Here is a 26,416-nt window from a genome sequence, read left to right as displayed (position 1 = left end):
CATCAGATCCCACTTCAGGGCAAGGAAAAACTCAACCCAATGGGATGAGAATCTTAGGATATTTCAGCATGTTGTGGAAAACGTTTGGACCCACCTGTTTTACAACAGGGCCTTTAATCCACTCTGCATCCTCCTCTTTCCCATCAGGCGATTTCTTCGTCGGGCCGCAGCCGTCCCGAGTCGCCTGTCTACAGTAACCTGCAGGAGCTGAAGATCACCCAGTCCACTATGCCCCCGCTGCCCTCTGGCTCCCCCCTACAGGTGCTGGGTGACTGGGAGATGTACAGAGACCAGAACGGCAGACACTTTTACTACAACCGCTACACCCAGGAGAGGACCTGGAAGCCCCCCCGGGCCAGGGACGCCGGCATGGGGAGCTCACGAGGAGAGAACACCAGCACGGGGGAGAGCACTGAGGTTGGTTTGGGGGAGACTCCACATACACACTCATCACACACCTTCTGTCCTCATGTGACACAGTACGTAGTGTTTAGAAAAAGGGATTTTTAACATTGTAAGCATCCTAAGTCATCTGAGACGTGCCCTGAGAATGCATCTCATGTTGTGAATCATGAAGAAGCAAAACGTGCGTAAATTGGTCAGTTTTGCGTTTTATTGTCATTTTCACGCACTTGACACACCGCATGAGTGAATCATCAACAAGTCTCTTGACTGTCTGTGCCACAGTGCCCCCTACAGGCCAGAGCTGGCATTTAATCTGACTTTCTGATTTATTAGATGATTTCTGACTGTGCTGCAAATGTCTTATTTTGTGTTTGGGCATTTCTGGTGTTGTAATTGCCTGAGGACTTTGCTTCTTTGCTGGTGAAAGGTGACTTCTCCTTTCTCTTTTCTCTGTTTCCCCCTCCAAACACGCTAGAGCACTCCTCTGTCGCTATCGCCATCTTTCTTTCCCTACCTGTCACTCTCCATCGGCCGCCTGGAGCCTCTGTCGTCAGAAGACACCTGCTTCAGCGCCTACTCTAGCCAGTCAGACAGTCAGTATGGCTCCCCGCCCCGCGGTTGGTCGGAGGAGATGGATGGGTACGGCCACACGCTGTACGTAAGCGACTATACTAATGAGAAGGTACCTGCTGCATTAAGCTCTTCAGCTCCCTCTTTACTGTGTGTCGCAATGATAGAGCTACATTTGGCATAATTTCCCTTACGGTAGGAGTGTCCAAAGCAAATGACTGTTTTGTCTAATTAGCTATCTCATTAATAATCAATTCATTTTTAGTATATGCTAATATAAAAATTAACTGTGGGCCGAAAATGTCCCTCAAGTCGCAATTTAGCCCCCATTCTGTTTACCCCCCCTACAGTTGTACATTAATGTTGCCATCCTATTTCTGAAGTTAATAAAAGTGTGTGGACATTTTGATTGTGTTTGTAACGGAAATAACTGCAAGCGATTGGTTTTCATGCTCTTTTAAAAATGGGGTGTCCAAACTTATTCTACCCCAATAATGTATGAAATACTTATGAATACACAAAACTAGAGATGTCCGGTAATATCGGGCTGCCGATATTATCGGCCGATAAATGCTTTAAAATGTAATATCGGAATTTATCTGTATCGGTTTCAAAGAGTAAAATTTATGACTTTTTAAAACGGCGCTGTGCGGAGTGGTACACGGACGTAGGGAGAAGTACAGAGCGCCAATAAACCTTAAAGGCATTGCCTTTGCGTGCCGGCCCAATCACATAATACCTACAGCTTTTCACACACACAAGTGAATGCATGCATACTTGGTCAACAGCCATACAGGTCACACCGATATTATCGGCCGATAAATGCTTTAAAATGTAATATCGGAATTTATCGGTTCTGTTTCAAAGAGTAAAATGTATGACTTTTTATAACGGCGCTGTGCGGAGTGGTACACGGACGTAGGGAGAAGTACAGAGCGCCAATAAACCTTAAAGGCATTGCCTTTGCGTGCTGGCCCAATCACATAATACCTACAGCTTTTCACACACACAAGTGAATGCATGCGCATACTTGGTCAACAGCCATACAGGTCACACTGAGGGTGACCGTGTAAAAAACTTTAACACTGTTACAAATATGCGCCACACTGTGAACCCACACCAAACAAGAATGACAAACACATTTCGGGAGAACATCCGCACCGTAACACAACATAAACACAACAGAACAAATACCCAGAACCCCTTGCAGCACTAACTCTTCCGGGACGCTACAATACACCCCCCCCCCCCCACACACACACACACACACACCTCAACCCCCCCAACCTCCTCATGTCCCAAATTCCAAGCTGCTGTTTTGAGGCATGTTAAAAAAAACAATGCACTTTGTGACTTCAATAATAAATATGGCAGTGCCATGTTGGCATTTTTTTTCCATAACTTGGGTTGATTTATTTTGGAAAACCTTGTTACATTGTTTAATGCTACCAGCGGGCATCACAACAAAATTAGGCATAATAATGTGTTAATTCCACGACTGTATATATCGGTATCGGTTGATATCGGAATCGGTAATTAAGAGTTGGACAATATCGGATATCGGCAAAAAAGCCATTATCGGACATCTCTACATGAAACACATCCAGTCCAGTGGCCAATAAAAAACGAGCTGTATGCTGAAAAAACCCTGCCTCGTGTACAACACAGCATGTGATCATGAAGTCTAACACATCATGTGATAGTCTCTAATTCTTCATACTGTGTCCCCCACCAGTGGTTAAAGCACGTTGATGACCAAGGTCGCCCGTATTACTACAACGCAGACGGCTCCAGGTCGGAGTGGGAGCTCCCGAAGGTAAGGTTTACTCATACAACTCAATTTACTGTGTTCTCTTCATTCAAAAGCATTAAGCAAAGATTCAACCAGGCATTCCAGTTCACTTGACTCTCCATCTCTCCCTCCAGTACAACCATTCCCCGTTACAGCCATTAGGAGATGCCCCAAAGACCCGCAGTCTAGACAGAAGACCAGTCGAGCCCATCGTCTTGACCAACTGGAGACACAGCACCTACGTCCAAGAACCCAACGACAAGGTGCCTCACTTTGGTCTATTTGATACGAGATATCAGTTCTGTGTTTTTAAATAATACCACCGTGTTTACTGACCATTTACTTGTCATGTTGCGTGATCACAAGTCTGATGTGTTGTGTTGGAGTTGCTTGTCACACTGTTCAGTAAACGTGTTTATTAAGAAAAAGACAGATAATTCAGGTGTAGATTGGTTGCTTTGCAGCGCCTCTTCCAACTCGGGCGATTCCGGACAAACTCCGCCTACCCGTACAAGCAGCAAGTCAGTAGCATGTGCACTTTGCATGATGACAATCACATGACAGAATTATTGCGTTTGTGCATTGCACTCTTCTAATTTTTCATTCCACAAAAACTCTGTCCTAAACAATGTGGATGGATGCTGCATTTAAAGAAGTAGGGCATATACCACCTGGAGATCACAGCCCCGCAGGCGACTAAGTCAAATGTGAACTAAAACAAAAAACAACTGTGATAAAATGACAAATGTATTTATTTAAAGTTTTTATACATTTTACCAAGAAACTTTTACATTCAGAGATTATAGAGCCATACATTTATACAACAGTTTATATCAGGGGTGTCAAACGTACGGCCCGAGGGCCGGATCAGGCCCGCGAACAGGTTTTATTCGGCCCGCGGGATGAGTTTGCTAAGTATAAAAATGTACCTGAAATATTTGAATGAAAGAAACCGCTGTTCTAAATGTGTCCACTGGATGTCGCAATAGCAATTCTTTGTATCTTTGTAAATGATGCTACATATGTACAAAATAAACCACATGATGTTAGTACATCAGTCGAGGAAAATGAGCAAACAACATAAATAACATACTGTAATTTGATTTTGATATAATTTTTTAAATCTTGATAGATTGAAAATTAACACAAATGAGTTGACTGATGAACATTATCACATAATTTATACAGAAAATTTAAATAACTACAAATAAAGTATATATACTATTATCCGCAACAGGTAATTGTAAAATAACCCCAAAAACATTATGATTTGTACAATTTCCGAAAATGCTTGTTCTATTTTTAAACAAAGAAAACAATCTGAAGTTGTCTTTATTTTTAAGTTATCGTGCTGTGATTTTACCAGTCCGGCCCACTTGGGAGTAGATTTCTCTCCATGTGGCCCCCGATCTACAATGAGTTTGACACACCTGGTTTATATGGTTGAAATGCTTCAATGAAAGTCCAATGAAAAACATTATAACATTACTTTACAAAACCACTGTAGTTATTACATTCTCTTGTATTTTTTTTTATATAATATTTCCCGTCTTAAAAGTTTGTTGTTCTTTTTAAAAGGCTTGTTACAAATTGTGCTGTTTTGGAGAAGCGAAGCACAGATTAAATTGATTTCAATTCTCTTCAATGGGAGACGTTGATTTGAGATACGAGTGTTTTCAGTTAAGAACTGTCATTTAAGCTAATTAAATTAAGCTCATAAATTAAAGTACTATTGTATTGTATAATGTTTTTTTTATATAAAAGGAGGTACATATACAGTCCATTGTAGATAGACAACTGCTTAAGAAATGAAGTTAGAAATTGTAGCATGCTGATCATGAGCATTCCTTGAATAATGCTTATAAAAAGACACTTGTTATACGATCTCACTGACTACCTTCCCACCCTCTCCTTTAATTGGTTGTTACTAACCCGTGTGATCGCTTGTTTTCTCGTCTCCTCACTAGGACACACCTCTGAGCCCCAAGTCCCCTTCATCCGACTCAGACTCCAGCTCTTCTTCTCCTAAGCGCCCAAACTCTGTTAGTAACCCCCCACAAGAGGCTCCTCAGCAGTATCAAGCAGCATGGTTTATCCTAGGGGTGTCCAAAATCGGGCCCATGGGCCATTTTGTTTTTTTGTTAGTCCTCTGTGTATTGCACAAATATGCAGTAATACATATGATTATACAATTTTAGAATGATGTTTGTGTGAAATCACAGTAAGTTTGTTTATCCTAAACATTCCTGCTACTTCATTTTACACATAACATTCACCGCAATAATATAATATAGCTATATAGTATAGCGCTTTTCTACCTTCAAGGTACTTAAAGCGCTTTGACACTATTTCCACATTCACCCATTCACACACACATTCACACACTGATGGCGGGAGCTGCCATGCAAGGCGCTAACCATGACCCATCAGGAGCAAGGGTGAAGTGTCTTGCTCAAGGACACAACGGACGTGACTAGGTTGGTAGAAGCTCAGGATCGAACCAGGAACCCTCAGGTTGCTGGCACAGCTACTCTCCCAACCGTGCTACGCCGTACTGTGCATATATATACATACCGTAATTTCCGGACTATAAGCCGCACCTGCTAAATTTAGGGGAAAATACAGATTGCTCCATATATAAGCCGCACCCGACTATAAGCCGCAGGGTTTTGATGTGTAATTACCGTAGTATATAGGGGTTCCTGCTACCACGGAGGGGATTGTCGGGACAGAGATGACTATTTGGGAACGCAAAGCGTCCCATTTATTAACTATAAATCTTTCAATCATTCAATCAAACTTTCACATCTTTGACATGGCGAACAGCATTCATGCAGAGTACAAATAATACAACGGTGCAAAGTAATACAAAGTGCTCGCCTCTACGTTATCAAAATAACCAGCCTACCGGTATATGAAAAGTCAGTCTTTAATCATTGTGTCATCGTCTTCCTCCTGCGTACTAAAACCACCGAAATCCTCTTCGTCGGTGTCGGAGAAGAACAGGCCGTAAATAAGCCGCACCCTTGTATAAGCCGCAGGGACCAGAACGAGGGGAAAAAGTAGCGGCTTATAGTCCGGAAATTACGGTATGTTTATAAATACATATGAATGTAGTGTGTATATATATATATATATACACACTACCGTTCAAAAGTTTGGGGTCACATTGAAATGTCCTTATTTTTGAAGGAAAAGCACTGTACTTTTCAATGAAGATAACTTTAAACTAGTCTTAACTTTAAAGAAATACACTCTATACATTGCTAATGTGGTAAATGACTATTCTAGCTGCAAATGTCTGGTTTTTGGTGCAATATCTACATAGGTGTATAGAGGCCCATTTCCAGCAACTATCACTCCAGTGTTCTAATGGTACAATGTGTTTGCTCATTGGCTCAGAAGGCTAATTGATGATTAGAAAACCCTTGTGCAATCATGTTCACACATCTGAAAACAGTTTAGCTCGTTACAGAAGCTACAAAACTGACCTTCCTTTGAGCAGATTGAGTTTCTGGAGCATCACATTTGTGGGCTCAATTAAACGCTCAAAATGGCCAGAAAAAGAGAACTTTCATCTGAAACTCGACAGTCTATTCTTGTTCTTAGGCTATTCCACAAAATTGTTAAGGTGACCCCAAACTTTTGAACGGTAGTGTGTGTGTGTATATATATATATATATATATATATACCGGTACACACACATGTATATATATATGCTTGCATATGTATATATGGGTATATATGTGTATATACTCTGCGACGAGGTGGCGACTTGTGCAGGGTGTACACCGCCTTCCGCCCGAATGAAGCTGAGATACGCTCCAGCACCCCCCGCGACCCCGATAGGGACAAGCGGTAGAAAATGGATAGATGTATGGATGTGTATGTACTCTGTATGTTTATACTGTATATTCATGTGTGTATGTATAATTTTATTTTATATATATAATTGTATTTTTTTGTTTTTACATATACAGTATATAAATACGCCCAGGGAGTACTAGCACCCTCATCTGAAGCAGTGGATTTAGAATATACTGGTCTACACTGAATGGGTTTTAGCATCCTTAGTGTATAGAATCTATCAAAGTGCCCCCCCCCCCCTTTAATTTATATGTATGCACATAGCCTTTACTGGAAAAGATTTGGACACCCCTATTCCAACCTCTTGCAAGGTTCCCACATTGGTTTGGAAATCCACTTAAGGTGACTATTAATGAGACTGCCTTTCTGAGGAACAAACCCAGGTGGAAACTTTGTTTGTTGTAGGCTGCTTTGAATCACACAATGAGCCTTTTCTCAGCAAGGAACTTTCAGTGACTTGCTGGGCGTTTGTACTGGGATGTACCGAGATGACAAATGAAAGGAAAAACCAAGCCGCTGTGCTATATCGAGCCTGCACAAGCTGTCATATCAATTTCAAGATTCCAGATATCTGCACTTCTTTTCGAATGTGAACTTCACCTACGAAATATACTTCACTGTAGCATTTTTGTAGCATTAACATTGGAATCACAATCAACTCAACAGTTGGGTTCATCTTTTGTGCTCAAATCACTTACTTGGGTTTTTCTTTGAATTTGTGCTGACTTTAACGTGTCTGCTTCTTTTTTTTTCGCGTATGCCGCTTTGGGAAATGGGGATCAAAGCGCAAAGCTTTTATCTGAGGCTCACTGTGTTGTGCTCGTTTGGGAGGTGGCATTGCTGCTGGTGTATAAGTGCAGGCTTCACTGCAGTCATCCTGCTGTGATGATCAATGCTTGTTGCTGTGATGCATGTCTAACCTGCTCTCTGCTGTGTTTTTTCTCTACTAAAGTCTTCTGTTTCCTCCTCTCTGTAGCCCTCAGAGAAATGCGGCGTGCTGAACATGACAAAGATTACAGAGAACGGCAAGAAAGTTCGGTGGGTGAAACTTGGAAGTTTTTTTTACACGATAAAATCACTCCTCTGGAATAATTGGCTTCCGGGTTGTCTGTTGCAGTAAGAACTGGACTTCCTCTTGGACGGTTCTGCAAGGCTCCACCTTGCTCTTTGCCAAAGGCCAGGGAGGCGGGACAAGCTGGGTGCGTCACTCAAACATTCGCAGTTTTACTGCCAGTGTCTTGTTAGCTGTCTCCATTTAATTGCATCGTACTGGTGCAACCTGGGGATACATATGTTTTATACTCCTTCTTCTGCCAGCGCGGCTGCAGGTCACAACACATTTTCATTCTGTCATGTTCTATAGTAATAGTACCTAACATGTAAACATGGGACAAAAAATGGTCTCACTTTCTTCAAATTTAATAAAATGTATACGTTTTTTTCCATTCATTGTTTTTAAAAGACATTTTACAACAAAAATACATTTATAATACAGTGAAACACGATTATCTTGGCAACCGCCACTCTGGCTGACTCACATCGACAAGTTGTTGTCAACATAATCCTAACTGTCTATTAATTTTTAATTACGGTAATTAAAGTGCCAATGATTGTCATAAACACACCAGGTATGGCGAAATTATTCTCTGCATTTGAACCATCACCCTTGATCTTACTTGCACATTTTCTTGTGACTTTGTCCAGAGACATAAGGAAAATGTACAATGATAAAGTTTTTGTTTGTTGATGTTTTGAATTTATTTTTGTGTTTTTACTTTTTACATTACATTTTCTACTCTTATCTAACAGAGCTGTTGTGCTAATTACATTGTATGTTTTGACTACAATGACAATTAGACGTTGATATATGCACCGATCTTTCTTCTGGTGATTAACAATCAAAAAGAAAATTAAATTAGTGTATTTTTAAGTAGCAGTGGTAGGATCCAGGTTAATACTGCCATGCTTTTTTAAAAATCTTACTTTGCACTGGATAGGAAGTATGGTTGCGCGATATAGACTATGTTTAATGATAGAAATTTGGCTTATGATAAAACTTTTAATATTGTCGTCATATCGTGATAATGCATGTTGATGATACATTACAAGCTTTGTTCCGCAAAATTTGACAGCGACAAGCAGACGGCCACATCCTTAACACGACGTAGCCTTCTCGCAAGTGCACCAGTGGCTAACGTCCCAACACAGTGCAAAGCCGCTTCCAAGTCACCAATCCTCGCCTAATCTATGTTTATTGTTCTCCCTGGAGGACGAGGAATAGCTAAACATGCTCCACTACAGGAGAATACAATACCATGCTAACAGCACGATAGAGCTCTTGAATGGAAACAGGAGTGTATGGATTGATACAAATGTCGACAGTAACGATTCGAAGTATAACACCAGTAAATGATCGATACTACAGTGATTTGATCGATACTTTTTGTAATCACAAAATCATTATTTGTTGTTTTTGTTATGTTTACAAACTGGAAGCGTAGTTTTTGCTCATCTTTGGTTATTTTGAGCTACTGACTTCAATTCAAAATATTGTATGTAATAAAAGGTAATATATAATTGATATTGTTGGATCGATGTACTGTGTTTTTGTCTGGTTTTAATTGTGATCAAAAATATAATCATTCAATGATCTTGAAAATTCTGAAGCATCAGTATCAGCATTGGTATTACCAATACTGCCTCTGTAACTTCTTGGTATTGGATCGAAACCTAAATTTGTAGTATCGCCCAAAACTAATAATGTAAAGTATCCAAACAACAGAAGAATAAGTACTTTGTACATTGTAACAGAAATGTAGATAAAACAATGTTACAACAGAAAGTAATCAGATATTAACAGTAAATTAGCAAGTAAATTAGTAATAGTTTTGAGAAAATAATACAACCGGCAACGACGCAATATGTAATCGCTTATGTCAGCAGCTAAATTAGAGCCTTTGGAGCCCGCTTTAAAATGGTTTTATTATTATTATGATAGAACCATTATTATTATTAGACAGTAGTTATGTTGCTGTTGTGATCATGAAGAATTTAACACATTTACAACACATGTTAACATAAACGGACATGGCCCTTGTATCTTACAGTATGTCAACCAAAGTGCTTGATGACATCAACTTGAGAGGCCACTTTTTATTACCTGTGTTCTCTCAATTATAGCAGGGGTTACGTTCCAGACCTGTTTACTCAATGTTGCCACAAATTATAAATAATGATTTTCTGAGAGGGAGAGAAAGAGACGACTTCCACTGTGGTGTTAACATTTCATTAATCACCTTTTAGGGTGTTTTGTGTCTGATAATCCACCATCTTTCTTTTGTGTGCAGTTTGGTGGTGGTCAGTCCAAACCAGAGTTGACAGTGGACCTGAAGGGCAGCTCTGTGGAATGGGCCTCTAGGGACAAGTCCAGCAAGAAACACGTTATCGAGGTTTGAAAAACCTACTAAGCTTCAATATCGCCGCAACTAGCAGCCATTTAAGAGTAATTTACTAATATGCATCTGCAGCTGAAGACCCGTCAAGGCACGGAGCTGCTGATCCATTCTGAAAATGACGTCATTGTCAACGAGTGGTACCGAGCGCTGCAGGACACCGTCAGCAGCCCTGTGAGAAACCCCCCTCTTTAATACACTAACACTGATAGTTGTTTTTTTGTAAACATTTGTTTATTGGATTTTGACGTTTACAGTCCAGAAACGCATGTCAAATGGTCTTTCTTCTCCCATTGAACAAGTAACTCACAATAATTATATATAAAATAAAATAGAAAAAAAACATGCAGTCAAATAAGTAAAGGCTAATATTGTCATGAAGCCACAGACAACTGCACTCCTTAATGTCACCAACACGGTGCAATAATACATAAAAGCAGTCAAAAGGCCCATCAATTATCTACATTTCAATTACTTTTCAGTCAGGGTTAAATTTGAGATCAGTTTCTTATACATATTTTAGGAAACCACCCCATATTTCCTGAACGTTCACAGAAAACCGCTCAGTGTCAGCCTAATTTTCTCCAATTTAAGGAAATAGAGAATATGTTTAATTCAGCGGGTGGGGCAGGGAGGCACTGCAGCCTTCCAATTTAACACAATGAGTCTTCTCGGCAACAAAGTACTAAATGCTACCAAGTTCTTTTTGGATTTGCCAAGAAAAGATGCCATACAGGCTACCCCAAATAGTTTTCTTAAAGGATGTAGTTTGATCTCTTCTCCAATTACCAGAAACAATTTATTAAACATTTCAGTCCAATAATTGCACAGGGATGGGCAAAGCCAAGACAAAAGTATTAAGTTAGCTGGAGACTGTTGACACTGATTACATAATACTGATATTCCATCATACATCTTAGCCAGCCGGACCTTGGTATAATAGGTACGATGTATTAGCTCGCATTAAATAAGGTTGTGTCTAGCACAAATTGAAGACTTATGAGCTCTACTTAAAATCTCTGTCCTGGTCTCCTCAGATAGGGTCACTTCTAAGTCATCCTCCCAAAATGATTTAATTGAATTCAGAGACTCAGGGCGTAAATGAAAAATTGTATTGTAAATACATATAATTGATCCTTTTAAAGTCGGAAGTGGTGTAAAAAAAAGCATCTAAAACTGTCAGTTGGAAACATGGGGAAAGTATTGCAAAAAAAACTGCGGATCCGTATATATCTAAAAAAGTGTTGATTAGGCAGTGAACATTTATCAGAAAGTTGCTGGAAAGGGGGCAACAATGCTGGTAATGTATAGTTCTTAAATGTTGTTGATCCCCAGACTTGACCCTCTTAGAAAGGCACTATCAACAAGAGAGAGAGGGAAAGCATGATTAGCAGTGATGGGTGCATGACTAGAAATAATCTGTAAACCAAAATAGCACTTGGACTGAACCCAAATTCTGAATGAGGCTTTTATGATTGAATTTTTCATAAAAGCAGAAGTAGAAGAGTGGATGGGAAAGTAAACCAGAGCCCTAAGAGATACTGGTTTAGTTTAGTTAGCCTGCATAACCAGCCATAATGGAGGGAGATGAAATGCTTCATTTCTCAGCCAATATTTAAGAATTCTAATGTCGGTGGCCTAGTAGTAAAATCTAAAGTTTGGTAGTGCTAAGCCCCCCGACGATTTGGGTCTCTGTAAATATTGTTTATGTAACCTGTGAGTCTTTTTATTCCAAATAAAGTCTACAATTTGACTATCTAATTTGCGAAAGAAGGACTGAGGGATAAAAAGTGGTGTACACTAGAACAAATAGGAAAATCGCAGAAGAACATTCATTTTAACAGAGTTGACAAGAGCCACTGTAGATAAATTAAGTAACGAACAGCGATCAAAATCTCCCTGGATTCTGGACAACAGTGGAAGAAAGTTGGCTTTATAAAGCTCTGCAAGCATATGTGTGACCTGGACGCCCAAGTATGTGTAAATCCATTCATCCATCCATTTTGTACCGCTTATTCCCTTCGGGGTCGCGGGAGCCTATCTCAGCTACAATCGGGCGGAAGGCGGGGTACACCCTGGACAAGTCGCCAACTCTTTAAATGATAAATGGGTTATACTTGTATAGCGCTTTTCTACCTTCAAGGTACCGGTACTCAAAGCGCTTTGACAGTATTTCCACATTCACCCATTCACACACACATTCACACACTGATGGCGGGAGCTGCCATGCAAGGCGCTAACCAGCACCCATCAGGAGCAAGAGTGAAGTGTCTTGCCCAAGGACACAATGGACGTGACTAGGATGGTAGAAGGTGGGGATTGAACCCCAGTAACCAGCAACCCTCCGATTGCTGGCACGGCCACTCTACCAACTTCGCGAGGTATTTTAAAAGGGAAAACTGTGCAGAGATATTTCTCAGCAGCATAATCTCCTTTACCCATTTCAACTTGCAACCGGACACATGTCCAAAAGCCCAGAGAGTAATGAAGGCAGCCGGGATCGAGACGGATACTGTATATAGGAGGAGGTCATCTGCATAGACTGATAACATGTATTCTAATTTCTAATACAATCTTATTAACAAACATCACATTCATCAAACAGGAAATCTTGCTCGCTCAGCACTTTTCTTGCAGTAACGTTCTACATTTGTAGGAAGAAGAGGTAAAATTTAATAGAACTTCTTGAAGGTAAGTTATTATGTGATCGTTATCTGTTTTTAGGCGTGTGAGTCTGATGAAGCCATAGAAGAAGACATGCCCGAGTCACCTGGTGCAGAGAAGCATGACAGAGAAAAAGAGAACAGAGACACCATGAAAACCAGAGGTACAGTATGGATTATAAACAAGTAGGAAGGCATGTACAAAGCATGTTAGAAACACATACAAAGCATCTTAGGAGCATGTAAGAAATATGTAAGAAGCATTTAGGGAGCATGCAGCAAGCATGTAAAACATGTAGGAAGTATGTACGAAGCATATAAGGAGCATATAGTATTAATATATGGAGCATATAGGAATACTGTAAGAAACATGTATTATGCCTGTAAATTACATGTAGGAAGCATGTCAGAAGCATATACAAAGCATGTACAAAACATGTAGGAAGCACGTAAAGAGCATGTAGTCATAATGTAAGAAGCATATAGGAATATTTTAAGAAACATGTACAAAGCATGTAAAGAGCATGTAAGAAGTATGCAGGAAACATGAGGAAGCAAGTAAAACGCATATAGAACGCATGTAAGGAGCATGTATGATCAAGAAACATATATGATGCACTTAGGTAACATACAAAGAGCAGGTAGCAAACATGTAGGAAGCATGTGGAAAGAATGTTATCCTGTTATGTAGGCAACACATGGTAAAGATCATCACCACGACAAAGGCAGCCCTGACATGTGAAAGCGCAGTAAAAATACGCCTCTGTATGATTCATATCAGCGAACCATTGTGTTATATCGCTTTGTCAGCGTGATTGTTGCCTGCACGGCCATCAAGGCAGTGAGCGTTTTTCTGTGTCTCCTTGTCCTGTGCAGCCATGAAGACGTCAGCCAGCGTCGATGGCGCCGACAACAAGAAGACCAAACACAAGCTGAAGAAGTTTCTGACCCGCAGACCCACACTGCAGGCTGTAAGAGACAAAGGCTACATTAAAGGTACCTGGGGAATTATAGTCAATTCAAGTAGATTGGTTTCACTTGAGATAGGCTCCAGCACCCCCCGCGACCTCGAAAAAAGGGACAAGCAGTAGAAAATGGATGGATGGTATATGCGCCACAAATATGTACTGTAGGTGTTTATACATGTACCTTATGAGGTTTGCAGACCAACACTGAGCCAAAACTGATTCGATTTAAAAATGGGTTAGTGTTCCTCTGTGACCCCAATACAAGCAAACTGCAACAACTAGAAGCGAAAATAAATTCCTCCATCCACACCTTTATCTGGATCTGCACCAAAAACTTTACCACCTTGAACAACCGCTCTACAAAGTTCTGTGGAACTCAGTTCAAAATATATATTTTTTTGCAATCAGGCTATTTTCTCCTGCTTTATTTAATATTCATGCAGTTGGCTCGTTTGCCCACAGGACTAAAGAGTACAAGTGTATATGGTTATGTAATAAGCCAATAAAAGTTGAGTGTGTATATATATATATATATATATATATATATATATATATATATATATATATATATATATGAGCTTTTTTCTTCTCTCACGTGCACTTGAGCCCTTTATGCTCTCCTTTCTTTCTAAGCTCTGTTTAAACAATGCATCCACAAACTTAAAAGTAAGAAATATTCATATAGAAGTTAAATATATGTAGAAATTTCTAGAAATCACTTTGATCATTCTCTGATGCCAAGCTTTTTAGTGTCAATTAAATTGTGTCACTTTAAATGTGTGAAAAAGTGTCCCATACTTTGTGCTTAATTTAACCCAGTCAATCCCTAAGTGACATATAGGAACATAAATAAGTTATTTGTTTTTATTTAAAGTACTTATACTATACAAAATAGTAAGAATGCATTTATTATAAACAATATAACATATATGTAACATTGCACGTCTTTCACAATTAGTTTTTTTTTTTTTTTTTAAAACTCACACGTCTTTTATGTGTTCTACTCTTTGTGCTCTAGCATATCACATCTTTGGACTTTTAGTGGCTGTGGCTTTTTATTGGATAAAAAGTGTTTGAAAAACAACTCAAAAACTGCAAGTGTTTGATTAAAAAAAAATGAATATAACATGTTTAGTTCCCATGATGCTAAACTTGTGGATCATGTGTTGAACAACAATGAGCTCTTGTGTTTCTCCTCCAATGTTGTGTGTTTGTGTGCACAGATCAGGTGTTTGGCTGCAGCCTGCTCAGTCTGTGCCAGAGGGAGAACAGCACGGTTCCGACTTTTGTCAGGCTGTGCATCGACAATGTAGAGAACGAAAGTGGGTTCTAAGCTGCAGGTGAATGACCCACAAGGTATTTCCACCCTTTGATGTTTGAAATCTTTTTGTCTTCCCGTCACGCCCTGCAGGCCTGTGCGTGGACGGCCTCTACAGAGTCAGCGGAAACCTGGCGCTGATACAGAAGCTGCGCTATGCTGTCAATCACGGTGCGACTGCTGAGCTTCTTTACCGCAGAAGTGGCGCCAACCTATGACCCTTCCTCTTACTGTCCTGTGCAGATGAGAAGGTGAACCTGGACGACAGCAAGTGGGAGGACATCCACGTGACCACTGGAGCTTTAAAGATGTTCTTCAGAGAGCTTCCTGAGCCACTCTTCACTTACAGCCTCTTCCACGACTTTGTCAGCTCCATCAGTGCGTCTTTTTACCTCCTCAAATGGCTCATTTGACTCATGTGGCTCCAAATGTTTTTCTTGAAAAACGATAAGAAGCATCAAATGGAAATCTTATTTGTCAGTTTAGTTGCTATTTGCACGCTGTTGCATTAAAGTGAGCCTGTTGTGGAGAACAGGCAGCATAAATGCAATCAGTATCACACTTTATGCAATTATTTTACACAGCGTAACATCGCTGTCTGACTGATTTTATTATCTTCCCTACAGAGCTGCCAGACTACAAGCAAAGGGTCCATGCTATCAAAGAACTGGTCCGACAGCTCCCCGAGCCTAACCACGACACCATGCAGGCCCTCTTCAAACATTTGAGAAAGTAAGGAAATCTTTGTTGTTTGAAAACACATCAAGTCTTTTTTGTGGAATTATTTATCCTTGTAAATCAAAGATGATTAACTAAACTAGTATAGATTAAAAAAAAAACATTTATACCTAGTTTAATAGTTTGGTAATCATTTTAAATAAACAATTGTAGTTTTACAACATAATTGGTTATTAGTTACAAGTATTATTGGATATTACACTAATTTGCTTTATCACGTACGATATAAAGCTTGTAAAATACAGTAAAATTAACGTAGGTTGGATTGGTTTTAGCAGCTTTATTGCACAAAATGTATCAAATTGACCCCCATTTTATGTTTTGGATTTCTTTCCCTCTGCTGTAATTGAACCGAAACAATTTTCCTTCATATCTTTTTACTTTATTGCCAGTATAGACATAAAATGGGTCTTACATTATATTCTTTATGGTCTTAAAAAGTCTTAAATTCAACTTGTTGAAACCTGCAGTGACTGACTACAAAATAAATACTGCAAGTAAGTATGATTTGTGCTGATATCGTATCTGATTGATATACTTAAGGCTGCAATATTGGTATCGTATTAAAAGTGAAAAGGTTTTATCGGGACACTCCTAGTTGTAACTCCACTTCTTAACACATCCCATACGCATTTGGTTTGCCAGAGAATAAAAAGACATAGCGTTGTGATTTTTTTTTTTAGTCCACATTTTAAAACAATTATGGTGGTCTACATCAGTATTTCTTAACCATTTCTTCAGAGCCGTGTATAGAGAAAGTGCAGCCAACTCGGTTTCAAAGTTGATAGCAAACAAGGCGCCTTGTAATCACGTGAGGTGATTTGACCAATCATTAAGGAAATTATCTGGTCATAATCTCTCTGATTGGTCAAAAGCCCTTCACGTGACTACTAAGGATGTATACCGAGTATTAGTATTTTTATGTACCAGTTCCTAAGCGGGCTGTTAAAATTCCGGAATAATGATGCTGTTATCGGTACTTTTTTTTGTATTCAGCCGTAATTATGACACACGCGCTATAATAGGCAAGGCAAGGCAAGGCAACTTTATTTGTATAGCGCTTTTCATACACAAGGCAGACTCAAAGTGCTTCACAGACAACAAAGTGAAATGTAAGAAAATAAAAGCAAAATTAAAATGCAGACAATAAAAATAAAAACAGTGCAGACGTTAAAAGTTAAAAGATTAAAAGATTTAGCTGAAAGCTAAGGTGAACATAAAAGTCTTCAGTCTAGTTTTAAAAGTAGTGAGAGTTGGGGAGAGTCTGACATCTTCAGGAAGTTTATTCCAGCTATGTGTTGCATAGTGACTGAATGATGATCTCCCTTGATTTGAGTTTACTCTTGGAACCGCTAACAGATTGGTCTCAGAAGATCTTAGTGATCTAGAGGGCGTATATAGTGGGAGCATATCAGTGATATACTTGGGCCCTAGACCATGTAGTGATTTATATGTGAGCAGGAGGATTTTGAAATCTATTCTCTGATGTACAGGGAGCCAATGTAAGGATTTAAGAATTGGTGTAATGTGCTCACATTTTTTGGTCTTTGTTAGAACTCTAGCAGCAGCGTTCTGAACAAGCTGTAGCTGCCTGACAGTTTTTTTGGGAAGACCTGCAAGGAGACCATTACAATAGTCTAGCCTACTGGTAATAAAGGCATGTACAAGTTTTTCTAAGTCTTGAGCTGACATGAGCCCTCTAAGTCTTTTTACATTTTTGAGGTGATAGTAGGCCGATTTTGTTACTGATTTGATGTGACTGTCGAAATGTAAATCAGAATCTAAAATAACCCCAAGATTTCTGGCTTTATTTGAGGTTTTCAGGGACAGTGATTGAAGGTGTTGGATGACTTTAAACCTTTCTTTTTTAGCACCAAAAACAATTATCTCAGTTTTATCTTCATTTAGTTGTAGGAAATTTTAGCACATCCAGTGTTTGACTTGCTCAATGCACTGGCACAGAAGATCTATGGGGCGATAGTCATTTGGTGATAGCGCTACATAGATTTGGGTGTCATCGGCATAGCAATGATGGTCAATGTTATTATTTTGCATGATTTGTCCTAGTGGGAGCATATAGATGTTAAATAAATACTCATTCAGGTGCTGCTGCAAAGCATAAAAAAAAGACACGGCGGAACAATCGATCGGATTTGAACTCTTAGCGCCCCATTTCCGGTTACGCGGTATGCGGAAGTACACAGAATCATAGACTCATGTGTCATTGGAATCGTGGATAGAATCAACGTTTGCTAAAAACAGAATCTAAATGTGTAAAGTGTGTCGTGTAGAGATGCTGTCATTTAGAGATAAGGGAATTCATGTTTACCGTGCACTTGACAAAACACTCACCTCCATAGAGTGCAAGTAGTTTAGATATAATTATTGAAAACGATTACAATCAAGAGCAAGATTACTAATAAAGTGTTAATATTTAAGTGGGCCTCGGGCCCTCTGCATTGGAAAGGTTGGGACTAGGGATGTCCGATAATATCGGACTGCCGGTATTATCGGCCGATAAATGCTTTAAAATGTAATATCGGAAATTATTGGTATCGGTTTCAAAATTATAGGTATCGGTTTCAAAAAGTAAAATTTATGACTTTTTAAAACGCCGCTGTGTACACGGACGTATGGAGAAGTACAGAGTGCCAATAAACCTTAAAGGCACTGCCTATGCGTCCAGGCCCAGTCACATAATATCTACAGCTTTTCACACACAAGTGAATGCTATACATAGTTGGTCATCAGCCATATAGGTCACACTGAGGGTGACCGTATAAACAACTTTAACACTGTTACAAATATGCGCCACACTGTGAACCCACACCAAACAAGAATGACAAACACATTTCGGGAGAACATCCGCACCGTAACACAACATAAACACAACAGAACAAATACCCAGAACCCCTTGCAGCACTAACTCTTCCGGGACACTACAATATACACCCCCCGCTACCTCCCGCCCCCCACCTCAACCCCGCCCACCTCAACCTCCTCATGCGAGCATGTCCCAAATTCCATGCTGCTTTTTTGAGGCATGTTAAAAAAATAATGCACTTTGTGATTTCAATAATAAATATGGCAGTGCCATGTTGGCATTTTTTTCCATAACTTGAGTTGATTTATTTTGGAAAACCTTGTTACATTGTTTAATGCATCCAGCGGGGCATCACAACAAAATTAGGCATAATAATGTGTTAATTCCACGACTGTATATACACTACCGTTCAAAAGTTTGGGGTCACATTGAAATGTCCTTATTTTTGAAGGAAAAGCACTGTACTTTTCAATGAAGATAACTTTAAACTAGTCTCAACTTTAAAGAAATACACTCCATACATTGCTAATGTGGTAAATGACTATTCTAGCTGCAAATGTCTGGTTTTTGGTGCAATATCTACATAGGTGTATAGAGGCCCATTTCCAGCAACTATCACTCCAGTGTTCTAATGGTACAATGTGTTTGCTCATTGGCTCAGAAGGCTAATTGATGATTAGAAAACCCTTGTGCAATCATGTTCACACATCTGAAAACAGTTTAGCTCGTTACAGAAGCTACAAAACTGACCTTCCTTTGAGCAGATTGAGTTTCTGGAGCATCACATTTGTGGGGTCAATTAATCGCTCAAAATGGCCAGAAAAAGAGAACTTTCATCGGAAACTCTGCAGTCTATTCTTGTTCTTAGAAATGAAGGATATTCCACAAAATTGTTTGGGTGACCCCAAACTTTTGAACGGTGGTGTATCGGTATCGGTTGATATCGGAATCGGTAATTAAGGGTTGGACAATATCGGATATCGGCAAAAAAGCCATTATCGGACATCTCTAGTTGGGACCCGAGGTCAAAAAGGTGGAGAACCTCTGGTCTACATAACATGTAATGGTGGTTCTTTGGTCAAAATCTTGTATAAATGTAGCTTTTTAGACCATCTCAAACCGCTTTTAACTGTTTCTTGAAAACGAGATGTTTTGGCGGGCGTCTTTTTTTACATGCAAATGACCTTCATGCTTAGTCCCATACAGCCACTGCGACTGTGTCTCTGCCGCGTCAGCAATGTTTGTAGTTTTAGCGGTATGCTTCTATACCAACACATATCATAAGTTAGAACTATACAGGACTTTTTATTACAGATGGCAACCGCGAGGGATTTTAGCATCCGACCGTACATGAACGAGCCTCAGTCTGACTCGCAGCGAGAGGAAAGCAAAAAAGAAGGAACTGAGGAGATGAAAACATCTCAATGGTTAATTTATTCACTTTGTCTTTCAACAGATTCCAGCCCATAAAACTATAAATGTACAGGCTACATGTTATTATGTCTGTCTCTCTATTTGAAACAATTATGTACATCCACACAAGAATATTGTATTATGCATAGCTGTTTATCTCATCTACATTTAGCCTGGTTTAGCTACAATGTTACAGGCCAACGTATTCTTACATTTGTCAATTTACTGTTATTAGACTTCATTGTATCCACCTTTGACAAAAAATAGTTGGAACTGTCTCTGCAGTAAAGTTAGTTTTGGGTAAATCCTTCTCTGTACATTGCCCTTGGACTGAGGCAGGTTTGACCTGTGCTGGTTAATACAACCAATAACAGAACATTTTAGGTTCTTGCGTTGCACTTTGGACATATTTTTGTTTGGACTTCAAACAACGGCGCTACGAAAAATAAAATTGATGGACTCGCGCGCGGCATCTTTCAATAAACCTCTACAATGGCAAACTATGTCACAATTGTCTCTAATTCCAAATGGCTCGTTTGGACCAAGGCAACATTGTCTCTACCATGCCTCCATGGTTTGAATAACAATTTTGGGGACTTATGGGTATCCCAAATAAACACAAAAAAATTGCGAACAGCTAAGAAAAGTGGGTTTTGCATAATATGAGCCCTTTAAAGGCCTACTGAAATGAATTTTTTTTATTTAAACGGGGATAGCAGATCTATTCTATGTGTCATACTTGATCATTTCACGATATTGCCATATTTTTGCTGAAAGGATTTAGTATAGAACAACGACGATAAAGATCGCAACTTTTGGTATCTGATAAAAAAAGGCTTGCACCTACCGGAAGTAGCGTGACGTAGTCAGTTGAACATATACGCAAAGTTCCCTATTGTTTACAATGATGGCCGCATGAAGTGAGAGAGATTCGGACCGAGAAAGCGACGATTTCCCCATTAATTTGAGCGAGGATGAAATATTTTTAAATGAGGAAAGTGCAAGTGAAGGACTAGTGGGGAGTGGAAGATGCTGTGAGAGCCGGGGGTGACCTGATATTCAGCTGGAAATGACTACAACAGTAAATAAACACAAGACATATATATACTCTATTAGCCACAACACAACCAGGCTTATATTTAATATGCCACAAATTAATCCCGCATAAAAACACCTAGGTGTTTGTTATGCTAGCTACTAGCTACTAGCTCGAGGTAGTTATAGCTCGAGCGGGTAATATGGACGGGATCCTGTATATATAACCCGCCAATACAATTCAAACACCTGCACAACACACACACTCACTCAGCCCAAAGAACCGTTCACCTAACCCAAGGTTCATAAAGCTTATATATTTAACCAAAGTTACGTACATGACACGCACGTACTGGCAAGCAATCAAATGTTTGGAAGCGCGCGGGGGTGACCTGATATTCAGCTGGGAATGACTACAACAGTAAATAAACACAAGACATATATATACTCTATTAGCCACAACACAACCAGGCTTATATTTAATATGCCACAAATTAATCCTAATGCTAGCTCCTAGCTCCTAGCTACTAGCTCGAGCTAGTTATAGCAAGCGATCAAATGTTTGGAAGCGCAGCTGTGTACTCACGTTATCGCAACTGTGTATCCAAATCAAAGTCCTCCTGGTAAGAGTCTCTGTTGTCCGAGTACTTCCATCTTGACTGCATCTTTCGGGAATGTAAACAAAGAAGCGCCAGCTGTGTACGTGTTGCTGACTTCCCTCGCAAAATAGACACTTCGCACCGACAACTTTCTTCTTTGCTTGCTCAGCTTCTTTCTCCATAATGCAATGAACAAATTGCAACAGATTCACCAACACAGATGTCCAGAATACTGTGGAATAATGAGATGAAAACAGAGCTATTTCGTATTGACCTCAATGGTGTCCGAATACTTCCGTTTCAATGATTGACGTCACGCGCATACGTCAACCCTCAGAGGCGTTTCGAACCGGAAGTTTAGCGGGAAATTTAAAATTGCACTTTATAAGTTAACCCGGCCGTATTGGCATGTGTTGCAATGTTAAGATTTCATCATTGATATATAAACTATCAGACTGCGTGGTCGGTAGTAGTGGGTTTCAGTAGGCCTTTAAGACTCTCAGGGATTAATCGGACATAAACTTCAAATTGCTGAAGGAAGTGCTCTTTATTTGTAACTATTAGCTTTGCAAATACTCAATTAGAGTAGGAACAGCACAGGAGGTCACCACAGACACTCCTCACTCATGACATGGATAACAGTAACAGTGCAACCTTACCTACTGCACCACACAGACGTCAAAACAAACACCTATTGGAATGACGTGTGGACTCAAACAACAACATAATAGAACATTTTAGTTCAGTGGAAGTTCTTCAGTTTTACCGCATCTGTCCAAGTTGTTAGCATGAATCCATTTTTCAATAGCAAACCATGAAAATAAGAATAACCTGTTCAATTGTCAAACTGGCCATACAGCAATAGATGATATCTGTCTGTTACCTAGCCACTTCTATGTTAGCTACCTCTCTTTGTTTTTCATGTATATTTTCTGCTGGATCTACTCTTTATTTTATGTTGCCCTTTTTTTTGCTGCCGCAGTTACATATACTGTAATATTGTACATGGTCATTGGGATTTGTTATATATTGTACATATTATATAAAAATATAATACAATATATCAGTATATAATAATAATAACAATAATGAATTGCATTTGTTATGCACTTTACATTTGTTTAAATCTCGAAGTGCTACAAAGTATTAAAAATAAAAATAGAAAGTAAGAATATATAATTAAAAAAAATAAATAGAAATGAATCATGACACACACTAGATCAGTGTTTTTCAACCTTTTTTGAGGCAAGGCACATTTTTGTCATAAAAAAAATCCGGAGGCACACCACCAGCAGAAAACTTTAAAAAATTAACTCCACCAAGTCGTCGTGTCTTATTTTGAGTGTGTTGGTGTCTTCCTGTGTGTAGTGCTTTAGTTCTTGTCTTGCTTATTTTGGTGGCCCTTCCTGTTTTGCCGGTGTTTTCCTGTAGTGGCTTCATGTCTTCCTTTGAGCGCTATTCCGCGCACCTGCTTTGTGTTAGCAAGCAAGGCTATTTACGTTGTTGCTATCCTCCTTTGTGTGGCCATTGTTGATTTTCATGTCACGTACGGATGTACTTTGTGGATACCGTAAGTTTTTGCTGTCGTCCAGCATTCTGTCTCTGTTTACTTTGTAGCCAGTTCAGTTTGACTTTTGTTTTGCATAGCCTTTTCCTTTCGTTCATTTTGGGTTTAAGCATTACATACCCTTTTTACCTGCACCCTGCCTCCCACTGTGGTCTGCATATCGGGATCACAACAAACCATCCTCGTCTCACCCGACACATTCCGACTTTTACAAAGCAATGCTGCCACCTACTGACATGGAGTATTACGTGGTTACCCTGCCGAGTTTTACACAGCACAGACACTAAGCAACGGCACATTATTGGCAGATTCTAATTATTGATTTGCCAAAAATATTTTTGGGATAAATTAGGTGAAGTTGCATAATTTCCCACGGCACACCAGACAATATCTCACGGCACACTAGTGTGCCGCGGCACAGTGGTTGAAAAACACTGCACTAGATAAAACAGAAACATAGATAAAGTAGAAATAAGAGCCTGAAAGCACTTGATAAAAAAAACAGATAAGCAAGCAGTGCATTTAAAAACAAGAAGGCAGAGAAATGAGATAAAAGCTGTGCTAAAAAGGTCGACCGACTGTGGTGCTCTAAGATGGTCGGGGAGAGTGTTCCAAAGTTCGGGAGCGGTCGAGCAGAAAGCCCGGCGGCCCATTGATTGTAGCTTTTTCCTGATGGGTTTGAGGAGGTTAGTGTTTGAGGAGCGGAGGCTGCGGGTAGGGGGTTGAGGGGAAACTAGGTCCTTGAGGTAGGAGGGGGCGTTGCCGTAGATGCATTGGTGAGTGAGCAGGTTGATCTTAAATTGGGTCCGGGGTGCAATAGGGAGCCGGTGGAGTGATTTGAGGATAGGTGTGATATGATCACGCTTGCGCACTCTCGTCAGGATCCTCGCTGCGCTGTTTTGAATGTACTGGGGCTTTTTGATGCTCTTTTTGGGGACCCTGACGAGAAGTGCGTTGCAGTAATCAAGCCTGGAGGAGATGATATTATATATTATATACTGTATATATAATATGTAAATATTACATATATGTTATATTTTATATTGCTGCTATAGTAAATTTTTAGTCTACTTTATACCTTTTGTTTTTGCCCTCTTTGTGTGCCCTTGTGTGTATTATCCTTTCCATCTTTACCCTTTCCATCCTTTGTAACGGAGCTACTGTGTGGAACAATTTCCCTTGTGGATCAATAAAGTTTGTCTAAGTCTAAGTGTCAAACTGTGGCTTAGTCCCCCTTTCTTCCAGTCTCACGCGTCTGTTGTCTCCCTTCAGGGTGATCAACCACGGCGAGGAGAACCGCATGACCAACCAGAGCATCGCTATCGTGTTTGGACCCACACTGCTGCGGCCCGAGACGGAGACCTGGAACATAGCGGTCCACATGGTCTACCAGAACCAGATAGTAGAGCTAATTCTCCTGGAGTACGAGAAAATATTTGGCAAGTAGACGGCCTGGGCTCTTTCTCCTCTGAAGCGACCCGTGGTCACCCGGGTCACCCGAGCCTCGCTCCTTTAGAACATCTCGAGAACCAAAACCTAGCCGTGACGAAAAGGATTATTTGCACTGTTTTGGTGTCTTCCTGTCCCAACACTGGATTCTTAAAGGACCAAAAACCTGCTGAGACCAACAGAAAAGTTCTGCACGTTCATGAGGGTGTCACTTGCTACTTGGCTTTAAACTTTACCAAGAAGGGACTTGTTTATTTAACTGTCATCATGTGTCTTTATTTTATTGTTAAATCCCACACTACCGGATTATTATGGGATGCCTGCAACACTCCTCCATTTTACCGAAAAGGTTTTGAGTGTTTGAGTGTTCTTTTCTGAGTTATTTGTACAGTTTATGTGTGTGTGTGATGGAGCTGAGTGGCTTCCAAAGTGATACTGTACAGAGATTAAATAAGAGTACATAACAGTTTTAATGTTAATAATAATAGTAGGACAAGAGAGATCCTTACGCTCGGCCGTCAACGTTTTAGCTGTCAGGTCAACATATGATTGCGTCGTCATTATTAATTGCACACCACAATGTGCTGCTGGCTTCATCAAACTGGATTAAAAACATCTAATGACTCATTTTAATCGCTAACACACGATTGGTGTTTTTGTTGCTGCCTTCCTGTTGACATGTCACGCTGCCCCCTGTTGGTCAAGTAGAACAATGTCTCTTGGGCGTCCCCAAAAGACAATTACATTTTTTTGGTTCCTCTTTAGGCATTTTGTACGGAGCCCCTAAACGGGCATGGATGTTTTGCGAGATTTCGCAATACTTTTTGCGAGATCTCGCAAAAGGTGTTTTTCCCATAGACATCTTATAAGTAGACGCAGCATTGGCTGCTGGGACGCGAGAAATTCGTCCGCCATCTTGAAGTGGTGATGAGGAGCCGGCGAGCAGCCTAAACTGACAGTTGGCAGGTTGAAAACAAAGATGCTAAACTGACAGTTGACAGGTAGAAAACAAAGATGCCGAGCTGGTGTTCAGCGTTTTCCTGCTCAAATGAGCGGACTGTTGAAAATAGGAATCGGGGGATTACTTTCCAAAAGTAAGATTTAACATTAACGTACTATTGGTTGTATTTTGTGAAAAGAATATTACCACAGAGTTGAGAAGGAGCAAAGATCTTCAATAGTACTGAAATCGTAGCCGCTAGCAAACAAGAGTATGACCATAATAGAATTGCTTGTCAATTAAATTAATTAAATTTAAAAATGTCATACTTGAATAACAAAGTTGAAATAAATGACCAAGATAATGATTGTAAAACATAATTTGGGTTTATTCTGAATCCAGTGAAACAGATTGGTGGTTTTAGCTGATATAAAGACTTTCAGGTGTTTATATATGTTTATGTTTAACTATTTGGCAGACGCTTTTATCCAAAGCGACATACATATAAAACAATCACTGTAAACATTATCATTTAAGGGAAGAATGTAATACAAAATATCAATACAAAGTGTCAAAACAGAATAAACTCTCTGCTGCTGCAGCAACAGAGATACAGTCTATAGATATATAGATATCTAATGTATTCATACACTGTTTATGTAGAATATACGCATGTTTATATAACCTAATCATTATGTTTCTTGAATTTAAAAATAGCTGACCGTTTTTCCCCCTTCTTTTGGATTATATTCCCAGTTTTGATCTCGGACGTCTGGTCACTTATAGCATATAAGAATATTCTATTACTGTTAAGC

General features: G+C 39.7%; 1 protein-coding gene across 4 annotated transcripts in view; it reads left to right on the top strand.

The window, feature by feature from the left end:
* The window catches only part of LOC133631084 (rho GTPase-activating protein 12-like), a 70,840-nt gene extending 45,546 nt beyond the window's left edge, over positions 1-25,294 (top strand). The window contains exons 3-18 of one of the 4 annotated variants that reach the window (XM_062023119.1): positions 148-417; positions 881-1,087; positions 2,711-2,791; positions 2,902-3,030; positions 4,735-4,809; positions 7,612-7,673; positions 7,753-7,834; positions 9,983-10,084; positions 10,163-10,261; positions 12,812-12,914; positions 13,627-13,746; positions 14,942-15,040; positions 15,130-15,207; positions 15,280-15,414; positions 15,663-15,768; positions 24,485-25,294. In XM_062023119.1, coding sequence (XP_061879103.1) covers positions 148-417; positions 881-1,087; positions 2,711-2,791; positions 2,902-3,030; positions 4,735-4,809; positions 7,612-7,673; positions 7,753-7,834; positions 9,983-10,084; positions 10,163-10,261; positions 12,812-12,914; positions 13,627-13,746; positions 14,942-15,040; positions 15,130-15,207; positions 15,280-15,414; positions 15,663-15,768; positions 24,485-24,659 — 1,923 coding nt within the window. In that variant the 3' untranslated portion in view covers positions 24,660-25,294. The remainder of the gene's footprint in view (positions 1-147; positions 418-880; positions 1,088-2,710; positions 2,792-2,901; positions 3,031-4,734; positions 4,810-7,611; positions 7,674-7,752; positions 7,835-9,982; positions 10,085-10,162; positions 10,262-12,811; positions 12,915-13,626; positions 13,747-14,941; positions 15,041-15,129; positions 15,208-15,279; positions 15,415-15,662; positions 15,769-24,484) is intronic. The other 3 variants (XM_062023121.1, XM_062023120.1, XM_062023122.1) reach the window with 3 other exon arrangements.
* The last annotated feature ends 1,122 nt before the right edge of the window (positions 25,295-26,416 follow it).

Source organism: Entelurus aequoreus, linkage group LG16 (assembly GCF_033978785.1).
Source record: "Entelurus aequoreus isolate RoL-2023_Sb linkage group LG16, RoL_Eaeq_v1.1, whole genome shotgun sequence".
NCBI classification, from domain to species: Eukaryota; Metazoa; Chordata; class Actinopteri; order Syngnathiformes; family Syngnathidae; genus Entelurus; species Entelurus aequoreus.
This window is presented reverse-complemented; position numbering and strand designations above follow the sequence as displayed.